The sequence below is a fragment of the Falco rusticolus genome, chromosome 5 (assembly GCF_015220075.1).
Source record: "Falco rusticolus isolate bFalRus1 chromosome 5, bFalRus1.pri, whole genome shotgun sequence".
Lineage (NCBI taxonomy): Eukaryota > Metazoa > Chordata > Aves > Falconiformes > Falconidae > Falco > Falco rusticolus.
Genome location: NC_051191.1, coordinates 53,650,274 through 53,670,799, shown reverse-complemented (window position 1 = coordinate 53,670,799; position 20,526 = coordinate 53,650,274). Strand labels below are relative to the sequence as shown.

General features: G+C 40.1%; 1 protein-coding gene across 8 annotated transcripts in view; it reads right to left on the bottom strand.

The window, feature by feature from the left end:
- The window catches only part of CNOT4 (CCR4-NOT transcription complex subunit 4), an 82,769-nt gene that overhangs the window by 28,747 nt on the left and 33,496 nt on the right, over positions 1–20,526 (bottom strand). For all 8 annotated transcript variants that reach the window (XM_037388811.1, XM_037388817.1, XM_037388815.1 and 5 more), the window contains exons 2-6: positions 15,426–15,668; positions 7,645–7,842; positions 4,882–4,968; positions 4,241–4,342; positions 3,303–3,428 (exon numbers count right to left, since the gene is read on the bottom strand). In XM_037388811.1, coding sequence (XP_037244708.1) covers positions 3,303–3,428; positions 4,241–4,342; positions 4,882–4,968; positions 7,645–7,842; positions 15,426–15,599 — 687 coding nt within the window. In that variant the 5' untranslated portion in view covers positions 15,600–15,668. The remainder of the gene's footprint in view (positions 1–3,302; positions 3,429–4,240; positions 4,343–4,881; positions 4,969–7,644; positions 7,843–15,425; positions 15,669–20,526) is intronic.

Below are 20,526 nucleotides of genomic sequence, written 5' to 3'. Positions count from 1 at the left end.
TGATATATCAACCATACTAAGCGTTTCAGAAGATGGCAAGGAGCAAATAATCTGTTTTAAACCAAAAGTTCCAAAGGGGAAGTAATTTTATATTTGCTTAATAAGAACAGCTGAGGTGGTCCAAGTGTTAACTATCATGTGACATGACAAGGAGTATATCCTGAGCAATAACTGATAAATTATTGTTTTTGATAACTGAAAAATTGAAATATTATTTTAAACTGAATTGAGAACAATTTCTTGCTTTCAGAAATCGAGGCGGTCCAATACAACTCCAAAACACTGGTGAATCTGGTGAGCGAAGAAAGTATTTTAAAGTCTAGCTTAACATTCTGTGGCTAAATATTTAAAACCAACAAGATCCACACTCCCCAACATTTAAAGTAACATCTGAAAAATTCAAGATAAACCTTTCACATCTATTGTAGGTTGCTATAGCACTCCATCTTAAGAGTTACTATTTGCAAATTAAGTATTCTAATGAGTTGAATCAAGTTGCAAACTAGAACAGTGAATTTGAAGTCATTAACAGCTTTTATCTACAGTTTCCAGATACTAAGAGAGGCCCTCTAGCAAAAGAAATTAAATGCCAAGACTTATGGTCAGGCCTTCTGAATCTGAAGTCTGGAACACATATGTTACCATCTATTGCATCTACCGTACTGATTTAAAACCTCTCACACTACTTGTACACCTAAAAATTAGCATTTGTACATCAATTCATTCCCTTTAGAAATGTTTTTTTGTAACAGAAATTCAATTGATGCACAGGCAATGTGGACATCCACCTAGAAAAACATTACAACCTAGAAGAAAACTATTACTTGCCCTTTTTTTTTTTAAAAAAAAAAAGAGGAGGAATATTTGACAAAACTTAAAAAAAACTGCTGAGAACCTAAATTCCCCTATGGACTCCTTTAGAAGGACAACTGAGTACCCCATCTGAATACTCAGTCAGACAAACTAATTTTTTTGCTACTTAATATTCCAATTCTCCATTACTGGTTGATTCTGAACATGTCTTTGCCTATGTAGTCAACCTACACAACCCTCAAGGACACAAACATCTGGTGTATGCATCATCTTACCCAACTCTGTCAGTGTCTACACTCAAGCTACTGTGTACAGCAGAAAAAAATGTGGTTCTAGAGCATGGCTTGCCTAAATGCAGACTTTCAGATATACTGCACCCTGGAAATGCTTCTTTCGCCATCCGCTATGAATAGACTATAAGCAAATAGCTCAGATGCACAGATCTGCACTTCAAACATTAAGCGGGTAAGTAGGAAGAAATATCCCTGGTTATCTCATCTTGCTTAAGACTTCAGTGGCAAAAGACCAAATATCATGGCCAGGAAATATCAGGCCAGTCCTAAGCTCACTTACCTGTCACTTAATTGTAAGTAACAAGACTGAAATCCTATATAGGAGCATGAAGTAATCATGCTTAATTTATAATAAGCAACCCAGGGGCCAAACTTAATAACCGCAACCTACCTACCTTAAATTCCCACCTTCACTTTCAGAGACTTCCTGGAGTTCTACCAGTTCTTTTCAGTTTATCACAATGCTTAACTCTATTGATTACTGAACCTACAATACAAGTTCATCCATGGACAATTTTTTTTTAAAAGCAGAGTATCTAAGTCTGTGACAGTGAACATTCAATCTCATTGAATGGACCTGTAAATTCACAGGCATTAATCCAAACTCCAGAAAGCTGGTGCACTGAACACACCATGTACTTTTCAATAGCCATGTTTCCAATGATTTCAAAGAAAGCAGTATCAAATAAAGAAGAAAGTTTAAGGAATGTAACAAGGAAAAATACGGAAAGATTCATTTAAATCACCAAGATCACGTATAATCCACTCAAGACTTCTGGAGGAAATCACATGTGAAATCGAATTCCTGGCCAAGGTATGTAGCTCATTAATTTTAACTGGCAGTTAGGCTAGAGGACTCAGATTAACATTGTCTTCTACAGAAAGAGCTGTAGAAAAGATCCTGTGAACTACAGACTCATAAATTCAACCTCCATCCCGCCTAAGATTATAAAGTCTATCTTAAAAAAAAAGTTCATGGACACACACAGTCTGCTGGGAATGAATCTGAACATATTCTATAAAGGGGAGAGAATTCTATTTTACTAACATGATGGTTTATTTTTTTGTTTATTACTAACATTTATTTATGCTTACTGGCACTACCATAAAGAGGATCCAAGAAGTGTTCAGAAAAAGCCACTGGAAGTTATTTACAAAGCTGCCCTGGGATAGAGGAAAGGTTCCAGTGTGGACTGAAACTGGTTCAAGCATAGAAAGGCAAAAGTAAGACTTACTGGTCACTCTTTTAGGGTGAAGAAGCAAGCGATGAGGACTGCTAACTGGCATCAGTTTTATGCAACACCACTGGCATGCATGAAAAAGGAGCAAAGAGCAAGTTCTTTGCTGACAATACCAAGCTCTTTGGGTAGTAAACTGCCATGCTGATAATGAGGAACTCCAAAAGAACCCCACAGAACTTAGCAAACAGGCAAAAGAGTGGCAAAAAAGCTTCACCAGAGAGGGAATAGTAGCCTGAACAATACTAAGGCTCTATTGATCTGTGAACTGGCTGTTACAGCTCAGAGCTTTACCATACCTCATGCAGAAGGACCGACACAGACCCAAAAAACCTCAGAATGCACCACCTTTAAAAAAGTAACATTATCCACTTACTGGCCTCCCTACCCTAACTAATAAGCATTCTGATATTGAGATTGTAAAAAAATCCCCACATCAGTATTAATGCTCTATTACAGCTACCCTTGATGTTTTATTTTCAGTTTCCATACCCTTCACAGGCTAAAAGGGGTATCAGAATTCAGATAGCAGAGTCAAATCACAGTATAGTAGTTAAGCCATGGTAACTGGCCACACACACAAAACTTACAGGAAAACCTAGATCTGCACTAACTTCTTTCACAGAGATTTAAAATAACATGCTACCTTGCATTGGCGCAAACAAAAGGCAAGTTAGTTAACTCAAGGTTATTTGAATTCTTGGATAAGAGCCTCTCTCCTTCGTCTTGACTTACTAACACCCAGTGGGCTTTCAGTCTTTAAAAGCAGCATGAAATGAAAAAATTTAACTAACTGTTCACTTCCAGTATCCAACTGATTAATCATCTTTTTGATTTCAAAATTTATCTCTGCCATAACATTCAGCAAAAAGCTAAATTATATACACATTAGATTAACTTGCATACAAGAAAATACATGCACGCCAAATTTCATGTGTTTCCCATTCATCACACTTACCTGCATTTCCTCTTTTGTGAAACTGGCTGCTTCATCTCCCAGCTCATGTAGATACATGCAGTCTGGTTTTGGACACTGCATATTTTTTAGAAAATAACTGCAATATTTTGTTGTACCTAATGATGCCTAAAGAAAAAAAAAAACATTACTTAAGTACTGGAGGTTAAGAATGCCTTTTACAGTGTAAGAAAAAAAAAGCTACATTTGCAAAAAGATTCCTTCCCACGATTTGGAATTCCATCATAATGCATTTTTTGATGCAGATGGACTAGGAAGTCCATTGGTAAGAAATCTATATACTTGAGGATTAGATAATTAGGATGTATTTCTATTTTCATTCTATCTAAATAAAAGCCAAAGTAACAGCCTCAGTAAATATTTGCATTCATAATCATAAGCAGCCAAATACATAGGTATAGGTTCGTATTACATGAAACTGGTTAATGTTTTGTAGCAGGGTCAGGAAATTAATATTGACCAGATTATTTTCTACAGCCATCAATTTGGCCAAATAAGCCTGAATACCTGTTTACACAGTTAAAGGGAAAAAAAAGTTGCATTTCCCAGGAAGCTTTTGAGAGGTGTGGTGTTTGGACTACAGAAATGCTCTGTAAATAAAGCAAATAATCAGTTTTTCACACTGTGCTATTAGGCTATACAGCAAAAAAGCCACTGTGGGAAAGGGGAGGTGGTGCATCTCTTTTAGTGTCTAAAATTTAAGACATTACCTGCTAACCTCCTAAAAAATTGCCTGCTAGAAGCTCACAGAACTTCTATGTTGCGATTAATGTTAGGAAAATAGGTCAAACCCCAACACCTAATCAACTGGACATTTTTGTTCATCACCACATCCATATCAATACAAATAAAATTTTATACTATGCACTGATGTTAGTGTCCTAGCACATATATACTTAGGAGTATAAAAATATTACCACCTTAAGTGTTCTGCCGTCTACTACCACATTATTGACACACTGTATGGCTCTGAGAGCATCTTCTGACCGAATGTAAGTTACATATGCACTGGCACTTGGACCCTAGAAAGAAAACATACCATATTTTATTTAGTTTTGTCTCCCCCCAAACAGATCTGAACATTAAGTTGCTTTTTCAGCATCTTACTTCCTAAACTGGTATATTCACAGCTAGACATTTTTAGGAAAACTGACAAAAATAGTTCGATTCATAAGAACTTACATGTGATGCATAAAGAATGAGGAAAACTAATGCATCAAAATGTTGCTTGGAAATTCTACAAATACTTAAAGGTATTTTATCCCTGAAATGCAGATTAGTGAATAAATGCCACATTGCTGCTGCTTTAAAGGTTCTCATCCTGTCTCCCAGTTTTTCATCTTTCTACATTGCATCTTTCATCCAGCTATGGGAGTGGCTGGACAATGCCTCAGTAACTTAACAGTAATTTGACTGTTGTGATATTGTGGGGTTTTTTTCTTTTTACTTCTTTACGCTATTGCTTAATCAAAAATAGGGAGCTCCACGTTCACTCTGCACACATGTATCTTCTCTACAGGAATTAAAAAAAAAAAAAGAATTACAAGGGCCTCTGACTTACCTGTGAGCCTGCATATGATGTGCTGTTATTAATGACAACTTTATGTATTTTACCAAACTTCCCAAAATATTCTGGTCGTTTCAAAACCTACAAGCAAAGAAAGTTAAAGTGGTATACTGAAAAGGTAACTCACACAGAGCTGCATTTATTTTTCTGTTTAACTGTGCAACTAAAAGCTTTAGCTAATAAAAACCAGGCCTCTTCTACAAAGAGGAAGAGAGCATATAGATTGAGATTTGTTTTCCAATGTGAAACATGGTTATTTGCCATACAGAGTACATTACCACTGCAGTAAAGAACTTAAATGAGGGATAGTCCACATTTTATGTTGTATTTTTTAAATTTCTTTTGGTACTCTGATTACTCAAATCCTACCCTGGCAAGACACATCCCATACAATGTGAAATATTTCTGTATGTATCTGTTTCATCGTTTGAGGGGGAAAAGAATACATTCACCCCAGTTTTAAAATAAATAACCACCTTAATATAGCTGAATGCAAGTTTAGTGGCTAGGAACAAAACACTGAATCCTGACTCACTAGTCCCATCAAAAAAAGATAAAGTAAACACATTAGCTCAAGATGCCTCAAGTTTTCAGGAGACCTGACTAAGTACAGGAAGACAATATATGACACTTCCCAGAGGTAAATAAAGTCATTTCAGAATCAACACCATGCTGAAATGAATGAGTATCACATCCCAGAAGAAAAAAACTCAAATAGTCCAGTCTTGCCCTTTCCTGCATCAGTTAGTAATAACACAACATTAAGGGATCCTGTGCAAAGCAGGTATATCTCTAGTATATTAAGCAACCTGTGTGCCAATGTAACTGGTGATGTATGCCACACATTTGGCACCAAAAGCTTTTCTTTTTCTATCCCCATGATGGAAGGAGGTCCAGAAGTACTGACTACTCAGACTGAAGGTAGATAAGCCAAGGTTATTTCTAGTTCCAGATAATAATCTAAGAGGTTAAAAAGGAAGATTTGTTTCCCCATCTCCATCTTCATATTAACACTGGATAGCACAGGCAAACTGTACTGAAAGAATTTATGTAACCACCTCCTCTCCCTTCTCAAGGGAGCATCAAGATCTAACAGCACTGATCACATTTGGAACGTGTCTTTTAGAACTACAGGGCACATGTATAGACAACCAGTCACTCTTGACTGCTCTTCACTTGATCTATACCCTCTTTAAAGATCCTACATCCACCCTCAGGCATCATTCCATGGGAGAATGACAATCCTGAGGAAGAGTTCTTTCAAGTGTCTTGCAGATTATGCTCCTATCAAGATATGGCAGCACAGTCTTCACAAGTTTTCACAAGAGCTTGTCAAGAGAAGTTGATCCACCTGTACACCATTATGATCCACAGATCTATTTTAGAAACAGCAAACAGCAGCCAGTCTCCCCTTCCAAATGTTTATTTGTGCAGGAATTTTGGCCTACTTAAATTGAATAGATATATTTTTTTAGCCCATCCCTCTCTTTCAGGTTAGATTTCTTGGAAATCAAGTAAACTAGGTGCTATACACGATATTTAATAAGTACACATTATCTTCCACTATGTCTGTGAGAATACTGCTACCACCAAACCTAGTACAACTGCTGCCGCCCCCACCCCCACCTTACTATACCAATAAACCCACTTTAATTACTTCAAGTATTCACTGTTGAGTTATCTCAAGTTAAAGAAAAAATAATCAACTACATATACTATTATTTATCTTACTCACAAATCCTCTATCTGGTCAAAGAAACTGAATGTATTTTTCAGTAATAAACAGCACCAAGCCAGTGTTGACAATTGCTTGCAAATACTTGCTGCGATATTCTTTTAGAAAGTGAACTGTTACACACCAGTTCAGTTTAACTTTGATTTTTCTCTTCCTTTCACATCCCTCCTTTTTTCCCCTCCACTTAAAACAGCTTTTTACATTTTGTTCTTTCCCAGTCTACCAAAATGCAGCACAACCTCTGTGAACCCTCAAACAGCCACTTCTGTTTGAGATTTCTCCAGACAATTTAGTCCAATCAGGCAAATTTAACTTGGTACAGTAGTTTCAAAGACATCTCTCTTATCATGTAGTACATTCCCTCCATACTCTAATTCAAGGTATTTTTACTCATTAGCACAAATTCTATTAGCCACCTGCAGCTGCCTGATGATGGAGGTAAATAAAACATCTTAAAACAGCCTTCTCAAATGAAAAGCTTTTTGAAGATGCAGAGTAGCAAGCCTACTCTTTCCTGGGTCTTTCTCTTACTGATTTTTTTTTTCCCCTTCAACTAACAACAACCTTATGCTCCTTCCTAGTTACACTTCAAGTGTTTGTATTTTTCTTCCATACCTCCAGGTTTGTGCTGCACATAGTATTTGTTTTTTACAATCCAGCCAAGCTCATAATTTAGAATTGGTGGTACATGACATAGCTGTATAGTGCCAGCAGATACAGCCTAGGTAAACGAGTACCTGAGAAGACCTTAGGCTTACTTTTACCTTAACAAGCAATTTTAAAATAAATAATAATTTTAAAAAATAGAGCATTGGTACTGCCAAAAGCAAAGACAAACACTTATTTTGAAGGAGAAGCTGAGTAAGTTCCCTTAAGAAGAGTGGGCCTCAGCAGCAGTGAACCTTTTCATTGCTGCTTCATTTTGTACCCACCAAGAAAACAAACGAGGGTGGGCCCAAGGGTATTCCAGAGGTTCTTTGACAGCAAGTGAAAAACAAGATGTTCAAGTGTGAACCACTCACCTCTGGATCTGCTAGGCGCTGAGATAGCCCTACGACGAAGACAAGGTTCTTCTGTACAACCCGTACACTGGCCAAGTGTTTGCGATTCTCTGATATCTTCTGTTTCCTCTCATTTTGTTTCTGTTTCTTTTCATTTTTTATCCTTTGCAGCTCTTCCTGGGAGAGTGGTTTGTACACTGCTGGATCTTCTGGATATGGCTGAATATAACAAACACCATTAAAAACAACCCATCTAAGAAACAACACATTTGAAGATCATTAATCCTGATGCTTTAACACACAAATTTCTTCTTTTATACTGTTCTGATTGTCATGGCCAGCCACATTATAGGGGTAGCATATTCCATCCTCTGGGAAAGGTAAACATCTTGCCTATTTTCATGGAATTCTCCTATTTATAGACATAAGACTCATCTGGGCAATAGCCACATTCTAATCCAGCTGCCTAGTCAGTCTGGTAACACTATAAGCAGCTGCAACATGACAACCAGCACATCCTGTTAAGATTTCACTAACATAGCATAGTAAGCAGGGTGAAAGCATGCCCTGCATATTCACTTTATATTTAGTTGTCTGATACCACATTTGTGTTTTTATTGTACTTTGTTAATACCCTTAAGTACCCAAATCTGTATCAGCGACTCACCAAGTTCAAGACAGTAATACCATTACATGGCTCAGTCTTTACATGGTTAACTTCTCCTAGTCAAGAGACAGATCCTAATAGTTACTACATACTGGTTTAGTAATAATCTTGCCATGCCTGTGTACCAGTTTGCAACTTTGGCTTAGCCCTCCCTGGACAAAGGTCCATTGTAAACCTCAAGATTATCATCTACAGATAACTCCTCAAACACAGACATAACACTGTAGGTTTTAATCTCAAGAGTATCTAGCACAAGTACAAATGTCCTCACAGTTACCTAGAAAGATTGCTCTATTCATGCAGAGCATTGCTATAAAGGCACTACTTTAGTCTGGTGTTGTAGACTATAGTGCACTATCCTCCGCCCCAGATCAGCCCTCAAAACAGTTCCACATTCCTTACCTGTTCCATTTCTCAGACTGAGAAGTTAAGATTTCACACTTTATATACAAAGCAATGCCAGGCACAGAAGTATATAAAAAAAAAAGTAACTCAAAAAATAAGTGTTTCTAAACACTGAGATGAAGTAAAAAATGAGAAAAGTACAGGAGACGTGCATTAAGGTAAAGAATTAAGGTAAGTTAAGCTCATCAATATGTTGAACTCAGTTCTTTGCTTCTACTAGCATAACTAAAGGTTTCAGTGTACAAGCCCAACAAAAATGAATTTAACTTTTTCCTGACTGTCCTCTGTTAATGGTGAAGTTCAAAGCTAGTTGTCATACTAAAGGACCTAAGAAAAATCTACAGCAGCATATGAAAATAAGGTTTAGATTAAAAGCATATATTCCTCACACTTGCAGGATGCTACTGAAAAAGCCACCAAGCAGACTTGATAGTCTTCCGAGCACATCCCCAAACAAAACAAGATCAATTTTTACAGTTTAAAGAGTTTAAAGTTCAGCATCATTGCGCTATGTTGAGACATCTTCTGAAAATATGCTGCAGTCTGCTTCAGCAGATGGCATCTCATGGTCAAACACCAAGCCCTCTGGAACACATTTTCACTATCACAAAGGAATTTAAATTTTTAAGATACTTCAGTAGCAGCCAAAGGTACACAATTAAGACCTTAACATGAAGACACAGTAAGGACTTATGTTACCCTTGAGGAACAATCAAAACCATATCATTTCTTACAAAAGCTACGTTATTCACAAGTAACGCTGAATATCGTGTACAGATTTCAGAGTGTACTTGATGAACAGCAATGACTTGTTAGTAAGGTCATTTGAGATTAGCCATAGCCAATTATTATCTTGAGTGTTAACACATGTACACATGAGGACTTCAGAGACACAGAATAATTCTGCAAGGCATTTCACTTCTTTAAAGGGCTTCTTGAAGTCTGTGTTAGTCAAACAAGTAGAATAAAGAACAGATATTGTTTTGTTTTAGGCAAGAGAAAGGCTGCCCTGCAAAGACAGTTAATTCACTTATCACAATCAAGCAGAGTTCAATTCCCAATGGGAAGGAAACAAGTACATCAGTGTCAGATAGATAGAGTTCCAAACATAAAATGGCTCACCCTACATCAAGTGATGTGGTATCATACCCACAAGCTACCCTTTCACAGATTAATTCCTTCTCCACATCCCATACTATGCAAGGTAAGCCTTGCAAGCATGCTGCTCTCTGGTACTGTGCACGAAATTAATTCATGGTTTTCAGCAGGGTTCCTGAAGGAACTACAGCAAACAGAGCCAAAGTTCATCAGTTTGCTTCTTGCCAAGTATAGCCACATTCAGAGCACATTCTCAAATGGGAAGAGAGTCAGACAGTATGTTCCTTCTCTATACAGCTATTTGCTACTGGAGATCCTGAACATTAGTCAGGAAACATCCTGGGTAGCTCAAGCGTAACCCTGAGCAGAAAATGTATTTGCCCATAGTAAAACTAATAGTTTGTATTTGTACAGGAGAGCACAAGAACTGCTTGGAGGCATACAACTAAACAGCAACTTCAGAATCAGGGAAGAGGGAGGAATGTCTTCATCTCGACAGAAAGTACGAGACTGCCTGAATAAAGATTTCAATCATTACAAAGCAGCAGCAGTTGATTTGCCACCATGGATAACAGCACATCTGAGTAACAGAATCATCAAAAGTTTTCTCACTAGATACTGCAGAGTTGTATTTATCTATGAAGTGTTTCATATATATGTTTATCACACATGACATGTTTAATACTTCTAAGGAATTGGAATAGTTTGACATCCTGACTTGCAGGACCGGTAAGTGAATCTGCGTGCACCTCTTGAATCTCAAGAACAAATCAGAAACCCAATCCTAAGAAGCGATAGAAGATTTTCCTATCTATATATAACTTGTTGCACAATGACAGAGAAAAGACATTTGTGCATTTAAGGAGGGAAGAAGGCAAGTAAGCACAGCACCAACATTTCAGAAGCTAATTTTTAAAAACCAGCAGTAGAAATCCTGTTGCTTTTAGGTAAGGGCATAAAGTCAGCCTACAAATAGCAGTAAGTGATTTTGTCTTCCGGGTGATTGCTTCCCATAGTGTTGAAGCACCTGAACTCAGATGATAGTTCAACTACAAACAGGACACATGCAGGAAAGGCTTGTGAGACATGGCTCAAAGCCAGGCAAGGTGGATTGACTGCTGGTCTCACAGCACAATTTTATCTGTTGTCTACTCTGCCCAACCCTACAAAACAGGGGAAGGAGGGCAACCACAGGTACCACAGGCTCTCAGGTCTTGCAAAAGCTGAAGTGTCAATGCTACTTACATGACCATGTAAACATGGTCAGAAGTCAGAAGAATACTGTGGCAGTGAATAAAGATAGTGAGACCAAGATTACTTGGGGTCTGAAAAGGGAGCTGTAATACAAAACATGTGGGTTTTTTTAACCGCAAGAAGCATAAGATACTTGTTTAACCTCCTATCACTGATTCCTTCAGAAGAGTATTTGAGATCCAATCAAAGTAGCTACATCAATTGTTATCAGCATTTATGCATTTTTCAGATACAAAACATTAAGAGATGTCAACATCACTGATGGACTAACTAAATTTAGCTGACACCCTCAAGTTATACAAATCCTCTTCAGCAAAAACCATGGAAGCCACCTGAACAAGATGTGCCCACAATGGAAAATGACCAGATTTCATTTACACTAACTGTAAGTTGCTGGTAGTCCTACTAGAACTTCATCAAAAGTTCAAATGTCTCTTCTGTAGTCTCGTTTCTTTAACCAGAGATGGCCCTTGATGAACGCTCAGTCTTCCTGACTAAGTTTGTCTTGCCATTTAAGTTTTGTTTTCTTTCAGATTTTTTCCCCCACATTTTCCCAATTGTTGAAAGCTGAGCTGGGATTTATCAACCACTTTGCTTTTGTCATTCCCAGATGGGTCACATTCCTTCCACACAACAGATGTACCAACATTTTCCAGTTGTTGCCTTGCTACCGAATAGGTTCTGAAATGAGAAATACAGAGAAAGTTAGTAAGGTTTATGCATAATATACACCATACTATTTATATGAAGATTAAAAAATAGTAAATTCCTATATATTTCTAAATATCAATTGTTGCATCAAACCTGTGGTTTCCATCAGTTGTGGAAGTAAAAGCACGAGGAAACAGCTGGCATGTACAGACTGTGCAATAAGACCAGGTATTCCTCTTACACAGAAGCAGGAGTTGGAAAAACATGGACAAGAACATGCTTAAAACATGTTAGTTTCTTGGTCATATATGTAGCAGTTTACTATTTCTCTCCACCTCTAACACAAGGCACTAGGAGAAATAAAGCTCACCAAATCAAGGAACCAGAGAACAAAGCAAAGCCACACCACAGGAACAGCTGTGCATCAAGTTATGTTATTTGGTGGAAGGGCAAAGCACTCAGGAAATGTGAAGGAGCTAGGCTTTTTTATGGCTGGATGTAGAAGCTGCAACAACTAACACTAAGGTCCGAGAGTGCTGTGCTCTTTAAAGCAACAGACATAACTGAAACTGTACTTATTCATATGACAAACAGCACTGAGGCTGCTGAATTTTTAAAAAAAATAGAAAAAAGAAGAATCACTGCAAAAATAAAAATCACTGGCTTTACAGTGAGAACCAGCAAGTCTCCTGAGCTGTAAACCAGCTTTTGGCTACAGAAGTCTCTTTTGAGGACAGCATATTTTCAATCTAATTTGACTAGTTAGCAGCTATTTCACTCACAGTTAAGAAATCAATTGACTGGAGATAACAGGAAGGCTTGCTTAGCATCTTACAATCGACTACACCTACAATTCTGAAGGGCATCAGGAACTCAGAGCAGGTCAGTTCTATTTAAGTACTTTTTGTAGTTAAATTAAACAGAAAAAATTTCTGAGTCTTCTGAAATAGACTCAGACAAAGTTAAGAAAGCTTTTAATGTGTTAAGACTAACAAGTACTAGTTTCCAACCAGCATTCAAGTCAAGTTCATATTAGTACCTTACTTTCACAAATCAAGACAAAGGAAACATTTGTCTACTACTATTACTAACAGGAGGAAGCTTAAGACACTAATTCAATTGACTGCAACCACATGAATATATTCTGCACATGCCAATGTTAAGCTACATAGGAGCTCAAGCATGTAGCAGTATTTTCTCCTTGGTAGAAAAAAAACTGTCAGCTACCATCTTTTCAGTTAGAAGTGAATTACAGAAGCTTAGGAAAATAATGATATATATGCAATGCACAGTTAAGATCTAGCAAACTAATGGCACAGGCACCACTATGGTGTATAGCCAAACTGTTTTATCAGAGACTTTAAAGTCTCCCCCAAACCTTTCAACTGAAATCCCTGGATAGGGAACTTCATTGCTCCTCTCCACAAACTAGCGATCAAACTACTGGAGCACTCGCATTGCATTCAGTATCATCAGCACAAATAGTAGTTTTCTATTATGCAATTGTGAGTAACATACTCAGCCTTGCTTTAATACATGTTTATTCACAGTCCATTTCACAGTAAGTATCCTGTACTAGTATACACATCATAAACATGATATACCTGTTCAAAGCATAGTACCCACTATCAATTTTCTTGCAAAAATTTTGTTGCTTTACCATTTTCTGTGCCTCAGCATTTTAATTGGTCACAATCAATATGCACCATAGTAGATAGGATTTCAAAAACTACTTGGAACTTTGCCCCAGATCACACAGATAGGAACTATTTAGATACACTGCACACACACACACACACATATACCTGGTTCAGAAGGTCCAGCACACTTCCAAAGGTGACTTATTCAGACTTATTTGACATTGCCATCAACTGTGCAGCTCAAAATTATTTATTCCCAAGATGTAATGGGGTCCCTGTGCCACAATATCTTCGTCTATGCCATGAAAGGCATGTACTCCTCAGCCTACGTCACGAAAATCTTCTACAGTCTAGTGTTATAGCTGCAGCTACTCAAGAACATCTTGCAGTCCATGAATGAAAAAAGTATCAAGAACATAATCCTTGTCCTTTACGAAAGAAGAGGTCTCCTTCCTCTCCTGGAACAGTCAGTGTGCTTCATTCTGATTACAGCACCCATTACAGCTTTCCTCCTGAAGCTGTTTTTCTGAGCAAATTGTATCCAATTCAGCAAAATATTTGCACATCCAATCATATGCCAGATTATTCCACATCAAGAAGTTCAGCTGTAGCAGTATCTGTATTTCAGAGAATTCTGATACCCAGAGGCAGTGAACAGCATGCTGCTTCTGTGATTTCTCAGATATATTCCACAAACTTCCAATAACGAACAGGCAGAGATAAATCAAATTGTTGTTGGCAAAAAGCAGTGTAATAAATCCAAGTAAATGAAGCAACTTCGACAAGGAAATTCCAGAAATCTCATGTTGTACCAGATGAGTAGAAATTTGCTTGCGCTATAGAAATTACTGTACAGCGTGTCATCTACAGCAGGTATCGCATGTGAAGACAGATTTGGCTGATGACAGGTGGATCTTCCTTGTAGAACATACAGCTCAAATATTGCAGCAAATTTGCACAATTTGTTAACAAACACATGTTGCTGTGGGATAGCCTTCAGGCTTGCAGAGGCATCCAAACACAGGTTAGCAGTAATAGCTCCAGTGTAGCCAAAGCCCGAAAGAGCAGCAAGAAAATGACTGGAAGTGCTTATAGAATACTGTGGCAGTGAATAAAGATAGTGAGACCAAGATTACCTGGGGTCTGAAAAGGGAGCTGTAATACAAAACAGGAAGCCAACAAAGGCATAAACTGAAGATAGGATCATAATTTAAATAGCAGGAGAAAGAGGGGACGTAAGTAGCTGTGATTACAAAAAGAGGAAGGCCAGGCAAGAAAGTTACAATCAAGGGAAGTCATTTAAGAGAAGAAGATTCTGAGAAAGAATTTTATTGAACACTGAAGATAAGGAAATAATGACGTTAAGCAAAACAGTGAAAGTAGGAGGAAAATAATTCAAAGGAAAAAGCAGGCAACTTAGTGAAGCTGAAGTTTATAGTTGTGGCCAACCAAAGTATCAGGTAGACATCAATTAAGAGAGGGGAAATTAAGTGTGACTCTCAGAGTACTATCTTAAGCATTTGGCAACAAGATCAGAATACTAGACAAATAGACTTAGTCCAGATTTTTAAATGATTAAAAATTTAACACCACTGGATATATTTTCCAAATGTTTAGTGTCCAGAAAAACAAGGATTAAAAGTTCCAGTGCCACAACCAAAACAAGCAAGTACTCTATAAGCTTGCCTCAGACAGCTCTGCTAGTTTAGCTGAACCATGGCCCTCAGCAAACACCTGATGCTGGAATTCTCGCTGTCCTTCCTGAAAAGGTTTTGTCAATGCACAAGCACCCACACTCAAAGGATTATTATTTTTTTTTTTAGCAGTTCTCCCAGCATCAGTATGCCTTGGTTCTGACCCACGGCTTCCCCTATTAATCCAGTTCTGAATTTAACAAGCCAAGACTAGCCGTTGCACAACAGCTTTGATACATATGCAGATAAAATCTGAAAGATCCAACACCTCACCCTTGATCTAGGCCATGACTAGAGGAATCTTTCCCTGAAGGAAAAGGATGTCTTTGGTACCAACAAAATGCAAGAGCCTTATGATATGCGCAAGACAAGCTGCTGTTCCGGGATATTTACCTTTCTGCAAGCAGGACAAAGTCCATTCTCATCAGTGCGGATACGATGCCAACAGAAACGACAGATTTGGTAGCCACAGGTGCAAGGAAAGAAGTTGATGTCATCAATTTCCAGAGGCTCCATGCAAAGGGGGCATTCCACAGGGTCTTCCTTAGCATCAGGGCTGCGAGACATCTTTTATGTTCGCAGAGCAGCAAAAGTTTATAATAACTTAATAGACCGAGAAGGTCAGCACTTGAAAGTCTACAAGAAATAAAAAGGAAAAAAGTGATTAATACTTCTGACGATCCTTCTTTTGCACATTTTAGTATTTCCGTTCATCACCATTTTCCTTCTTCCTGCATAAACTTACCTAGTAACACACAAGTTACTCCCTAATAAACCTGAGTGTCTCTTCCTACTTGTAAATCAGACAATATGAAAGACTGTACTGGTGATGTACTTCACCACCTGGATAGGCAGGCACTTTGGCAGCTTGTTAGCCTATTTGGGTTTCAAACTTTACAGTTACAAAGAAGGGCTTAACAGCATACACCACATATTACGTTTAAGTTCTGCTAGCTATTTTTGCTATTGCTTTCTTGTAATCATCTACAAATCCAAAGTCAAATCCTTGAATACAGGACTTCATGTTTAAGACCAATTTATGTCTTTGCTCAGAGACTTGGAACGACATTTAAGTCATACCTTCAGACTTTTCAGTAGGGTTACAGAACTATCAACAAAAAAAAAAAGAAAAAAAAAGAAAAAGAAAGCTTCTTACTCAGAAGGATTTGTTTCTTTGTCCATCTCATTTTCTACTCCTGAGATCAATCTCTGAGATCAGCCTTAAGACTAAAGCATTACCCAACATTTCTCAGTACGTATCAGACAACTTTCATCCAGTCATACTTTTCATCAGCATCCAGTTGACAACAAAACCCAAAAATATGCACACAGTCGGAAAAAAACTTAAGTTTTAACTCTGAGTGCAGCCACAGTATGGTATTTCTGGATCAGAATTCCCAACAGAAATAAAATTCAGGTCACAGAATGGTCAGGGTTCAAAGGGACCTCTGGAGATCATCCAGCCCTGAAGCAGTAAAGGCATCAATAACCACATTTCTTACAGGGGAAATCACCTTCTCTGTTCGGACACATGGAATTTATGCTTTAGTAGGAAACTATTATCTCAAAGCAAATGGCTTATAGCCATTATTTCTTCACATTATTAATGGGATAAATCACAAAGAGGTGTGCAAGGCTCTCTCATGGCTCTGAGACAAAGTCCCCTATCACTGACCTAATGCATAGAATTTAAAAATATTCAAGATACAGTCTGCTACTTTGCAGATAAAAAAACAGGCTGGCATCTTTTTTCATCATTCTGATCTATCAGATAACTTTAAGACTTTTTTTTTTTCCCCCCAAATAAAATTCAGGTCCTAACTACCTTCACTTAGAACTACGAAGGACTAAAAACTGCTGGGCCACAGCATCCATACAAACCTACTGAGAAACATTCTTTCCCAAGTAACTAAAGCCAAGTGTATGTTCAAACCTGTTCATATAAAACATCCTTTAAAACTGTTGAGAATCCTGTACTTCAGAATGGAAGGGACTCCAGGATGCCTCAGCTCCCAACTACTGCTCAGTTCACAGAACCACAAAATGGTCAGGGCTGGAAGGGACCTCTGGAGATCAACTGGTCCAACCCCCTGTTAAAGCAGGTTCACCCATAGCAGGCAGCACAGAACGGCATCCAGGTGGGTTCTGAATGTCTCCAGAGAAGAAAACTCCACAACAGCCCTGGGCAGCCTCTTCCAGTGCTCAGTCACCCTCAAAGCGAGCAAGTTTTTCCTCATATTCAGGTAGAACTGCCTGTGTTGCTGTTTGTGCCTGTTGCCCCTTGTCCTGTCGCTGGGCACCACTGAACGGAGCCTGGCCCCATCCTCCTGACACTCGCCCTTAAGATACCTGCAGGCATTGGCAAGGTCCCCTCTCAGTCTTCTCTTCTCCAGGCTAAACAGCCCCAGCTCTCTGGGCCTTTCCTCATCAGGGAGATGCCCCAGTCCCTAATCCCCTGGGCAGCCCTCTGCTGCACCCTCTCCAGTAGTTCCCCGTCTCTCTTGAACTGGGGAGCCCGGCACTGGGCACAGCCCTCCAGATGCAGCCTCACCGGGGCACAGTGAAGGGACAGGACAACCTCCCCCCACTTGCTGGCCACGCTCCGCCTGATGCACCCCAGGATCCCGGCGGCCTTCGTGGCCACACGGGCAGCTCACCGGCCACCAGCACTCCCATGTCCTTCTCCACAGAGCTGCCTTCTAGCAGGTCAACCCCAGCCTCTGCTGGTGCCTGGGGTTATTCCTCCCCTGCCGCAGGACCCACACTTGCCCTTGTGCAACTTCATGAGGTTCCTCTCTGCCCAACTCTCCAGCCCGCCCGGGCCTCGCTCAATGACAGCGCAGCCTTCTGGGGTTATCAGCCACTCCTCCCCGTTCTGTATCATCAGCAAACTTGCTCAGGGTACGCTCCGACCCTTCATGAAGGTCACTGATGAATCCAGCCAGACTCTGCGCTGCTGTTCACAACCCTCTGAGCTCTGCCATGCAGCCAGTTCTCAGCCCACCTCACCGTCCACTCACCTAACCCACGCTGCCTGAGCTTACCTGGGAGGGTGTTATGGCAGACGGTGCCAAAAGCCTTGCTGAGGTCAAGGTAGAAAACATCCACTGCTCTCCCCTCGCCTACCCCAGCCAGTCATTACATCGCAGAAGGCTTCTAAGCTGGCCAGGTATGAGTTCCCCTTGGTGAATCCGTGCTGACTACTGCCGATAACCTTCTTCTGCACATGCTTAAAGAGGACCTCCAGGATGAGCTGTTCTATCACCTTTCCAGGGATGGAGGTGACACAGATTGGCCTACAGTTTTTTCCTGGGTTCTCCTTCTTGCCCTCTTTGAAGACTACAGTGACATTGGCTTTCCTCCAGTTCTCAGGCCCATCTCCTGTCCTCCATGATCTTTCAAAGATGACAGACAGTGGGTTAGCAGTAACATCTGCCAGCTCTCTCTGCAGTACTGTGGTCCGCCCAAGTGACCTGTCCCTTTTCTCCATATCCCATAAGCTTCCTTCTTGTTTGAGTTTTGCCAGAAGCTCCTTGCTCATCCACACAGGTCTCTTGCCCCCTTTGCTTGATTTCTTACTCACAGGGATGCACCTATCTTGATCTTGGAGGAAAAGAAGCCACCTCGGACCACCTACCTTCTAGGGCCCTAAGCATGGCACTCCTCCAAGTAGGCCCTTGAAGAGGCCAAAGTCAGCTCTCTTGAAGCCCAGGGTTTCACACCTACTTGTCGCCCTGCCTCCTCCATGCAGGATCCTGGACTCCACCATCTTATGGCCACTGCAGTCAAGGCTTTCCCCAGCCTTCACACTCCCAAACAGTCCTTCTTTGCTTGTGAGTACAAGGTCCAGCAGCACACCTCATCTCGCTGGCTCCTCCACCACCTCCATCCAGAAGCTATCACCAATGCTCTGCGGGAACCTCCTGGACTGTGTGTGCCTAGCTGTGCTGTCTTGCCAGCAAGTATCAGGGTGGCTGAAGTCCCCCATGAGAACCGGGGCCTGCAGTTATGAGCTGCCTCCAGCTGTCTGTAGAACGCCTCATTGGCTTCCTCTTCCTGATCAGGTGGCATGTAGCAAACACCCACAACACTGTCACCCACACTGGCCTGCCCCTTAACCTTTACCCATAAGCTCTTGACTCGTTCTGCATCTACCCCTAGGCAGAGGGTTCATTCCAGTTGCTCCCTCACATAAAGAGCAACTCCACCACCTCTCCTCACTGGCCTGCCTTTCCTAAAAAGTACACAGCCATCCATCACAGCATCCCAGTCATGTGAGCTATGCCACCATGTCTCTGTAACTGCAATGACATCCATGGCCCTGCAACCACACACATTGCTAATCCTTCCTGTTCATTCCCCACGCTGCATGCATTGGTGTACAGGCATTTCAAAGAGATCATCAAGCATGCAAGTTTCCCAGGAGGGATGCAAGAAGACTCACCATAGCCACACGCACCCTTAAGGTGGCTAGCCTTCTAATACTCATCTTGGGAGGCAGCTAAGGAACATGTATCACTGGCCTGGATGGCCTGCCTTATTCCCCAGCTGAACGTGATGGCATGAGCATTACTAGTTTGGACCCCTCCCCCAGAGTCCTTCAGTTTAAGAAAACCCAAAATTCTTTACAATTATGCCTTTCCCTCAAAAAATCAGTCATGCAACTATAATTTCATCACACTCACAATGTGGAGTCCCCTCTACTTTGCCCCACAATTTTTTATTTCATTTCTAACCAAAACCTACTAGATCACGTACTATCTGATCTTTCTTTGGCCTTTTTAGGAGCAAGTCCAGAAACAAATTCTCAAATCTACCTACTTGAAGAGTGATATTTACTCCTGTTCTTGGAAATAAGATGACTGAATGTTTTGAGATCAAACACTTGCAGATTTTTGTATGTTGTAGTAGTGTTAGCCTTACATTTTTTTTTGTGGCTGCTCAAAGTATCAAACCAGAATCCTGCTTATGATCTTCCACTGTCTAAGCCATACTTCCTTGCATGAAGGCTATCTTGTAAAGCCCAAAAGGTTCCAGCTCAGGCTGGGACCTCCCACCTCACAGGACAGGATATGTTTAGCATCAGTCTGCAATACCTGTGTCCCTGTGCTGCACGTCTCTTCATACACAAAAATTCCTCTGCAGCCAGGAGAGAAGCCTGAAGAGGAACAGCATGTACACACACAACTAAAACACCATCCAAATACACAGCAGAGAGTATACAGCTTTCTACAGGAACAGTCACACTGTACTTAGGTTAAACTGTGTTCACAGGCTGATACCAGAAGCCTAGAGTAACTGCAATTTTGACTAGTTCAGTAGGGAGTATAGCCTCTAGGCACAAATTGCAGTTCTGGTAAAACATATACTACTGCCCTACAGAGAGAAAGTTCCACTGGATGCTCCCATAAACTTATGTATGAGAAAACAGATTTTGGATGCATAACTTCTCTCTATGGTATGCACTAGCAACAACACTGTCCCTCCCCCTTGA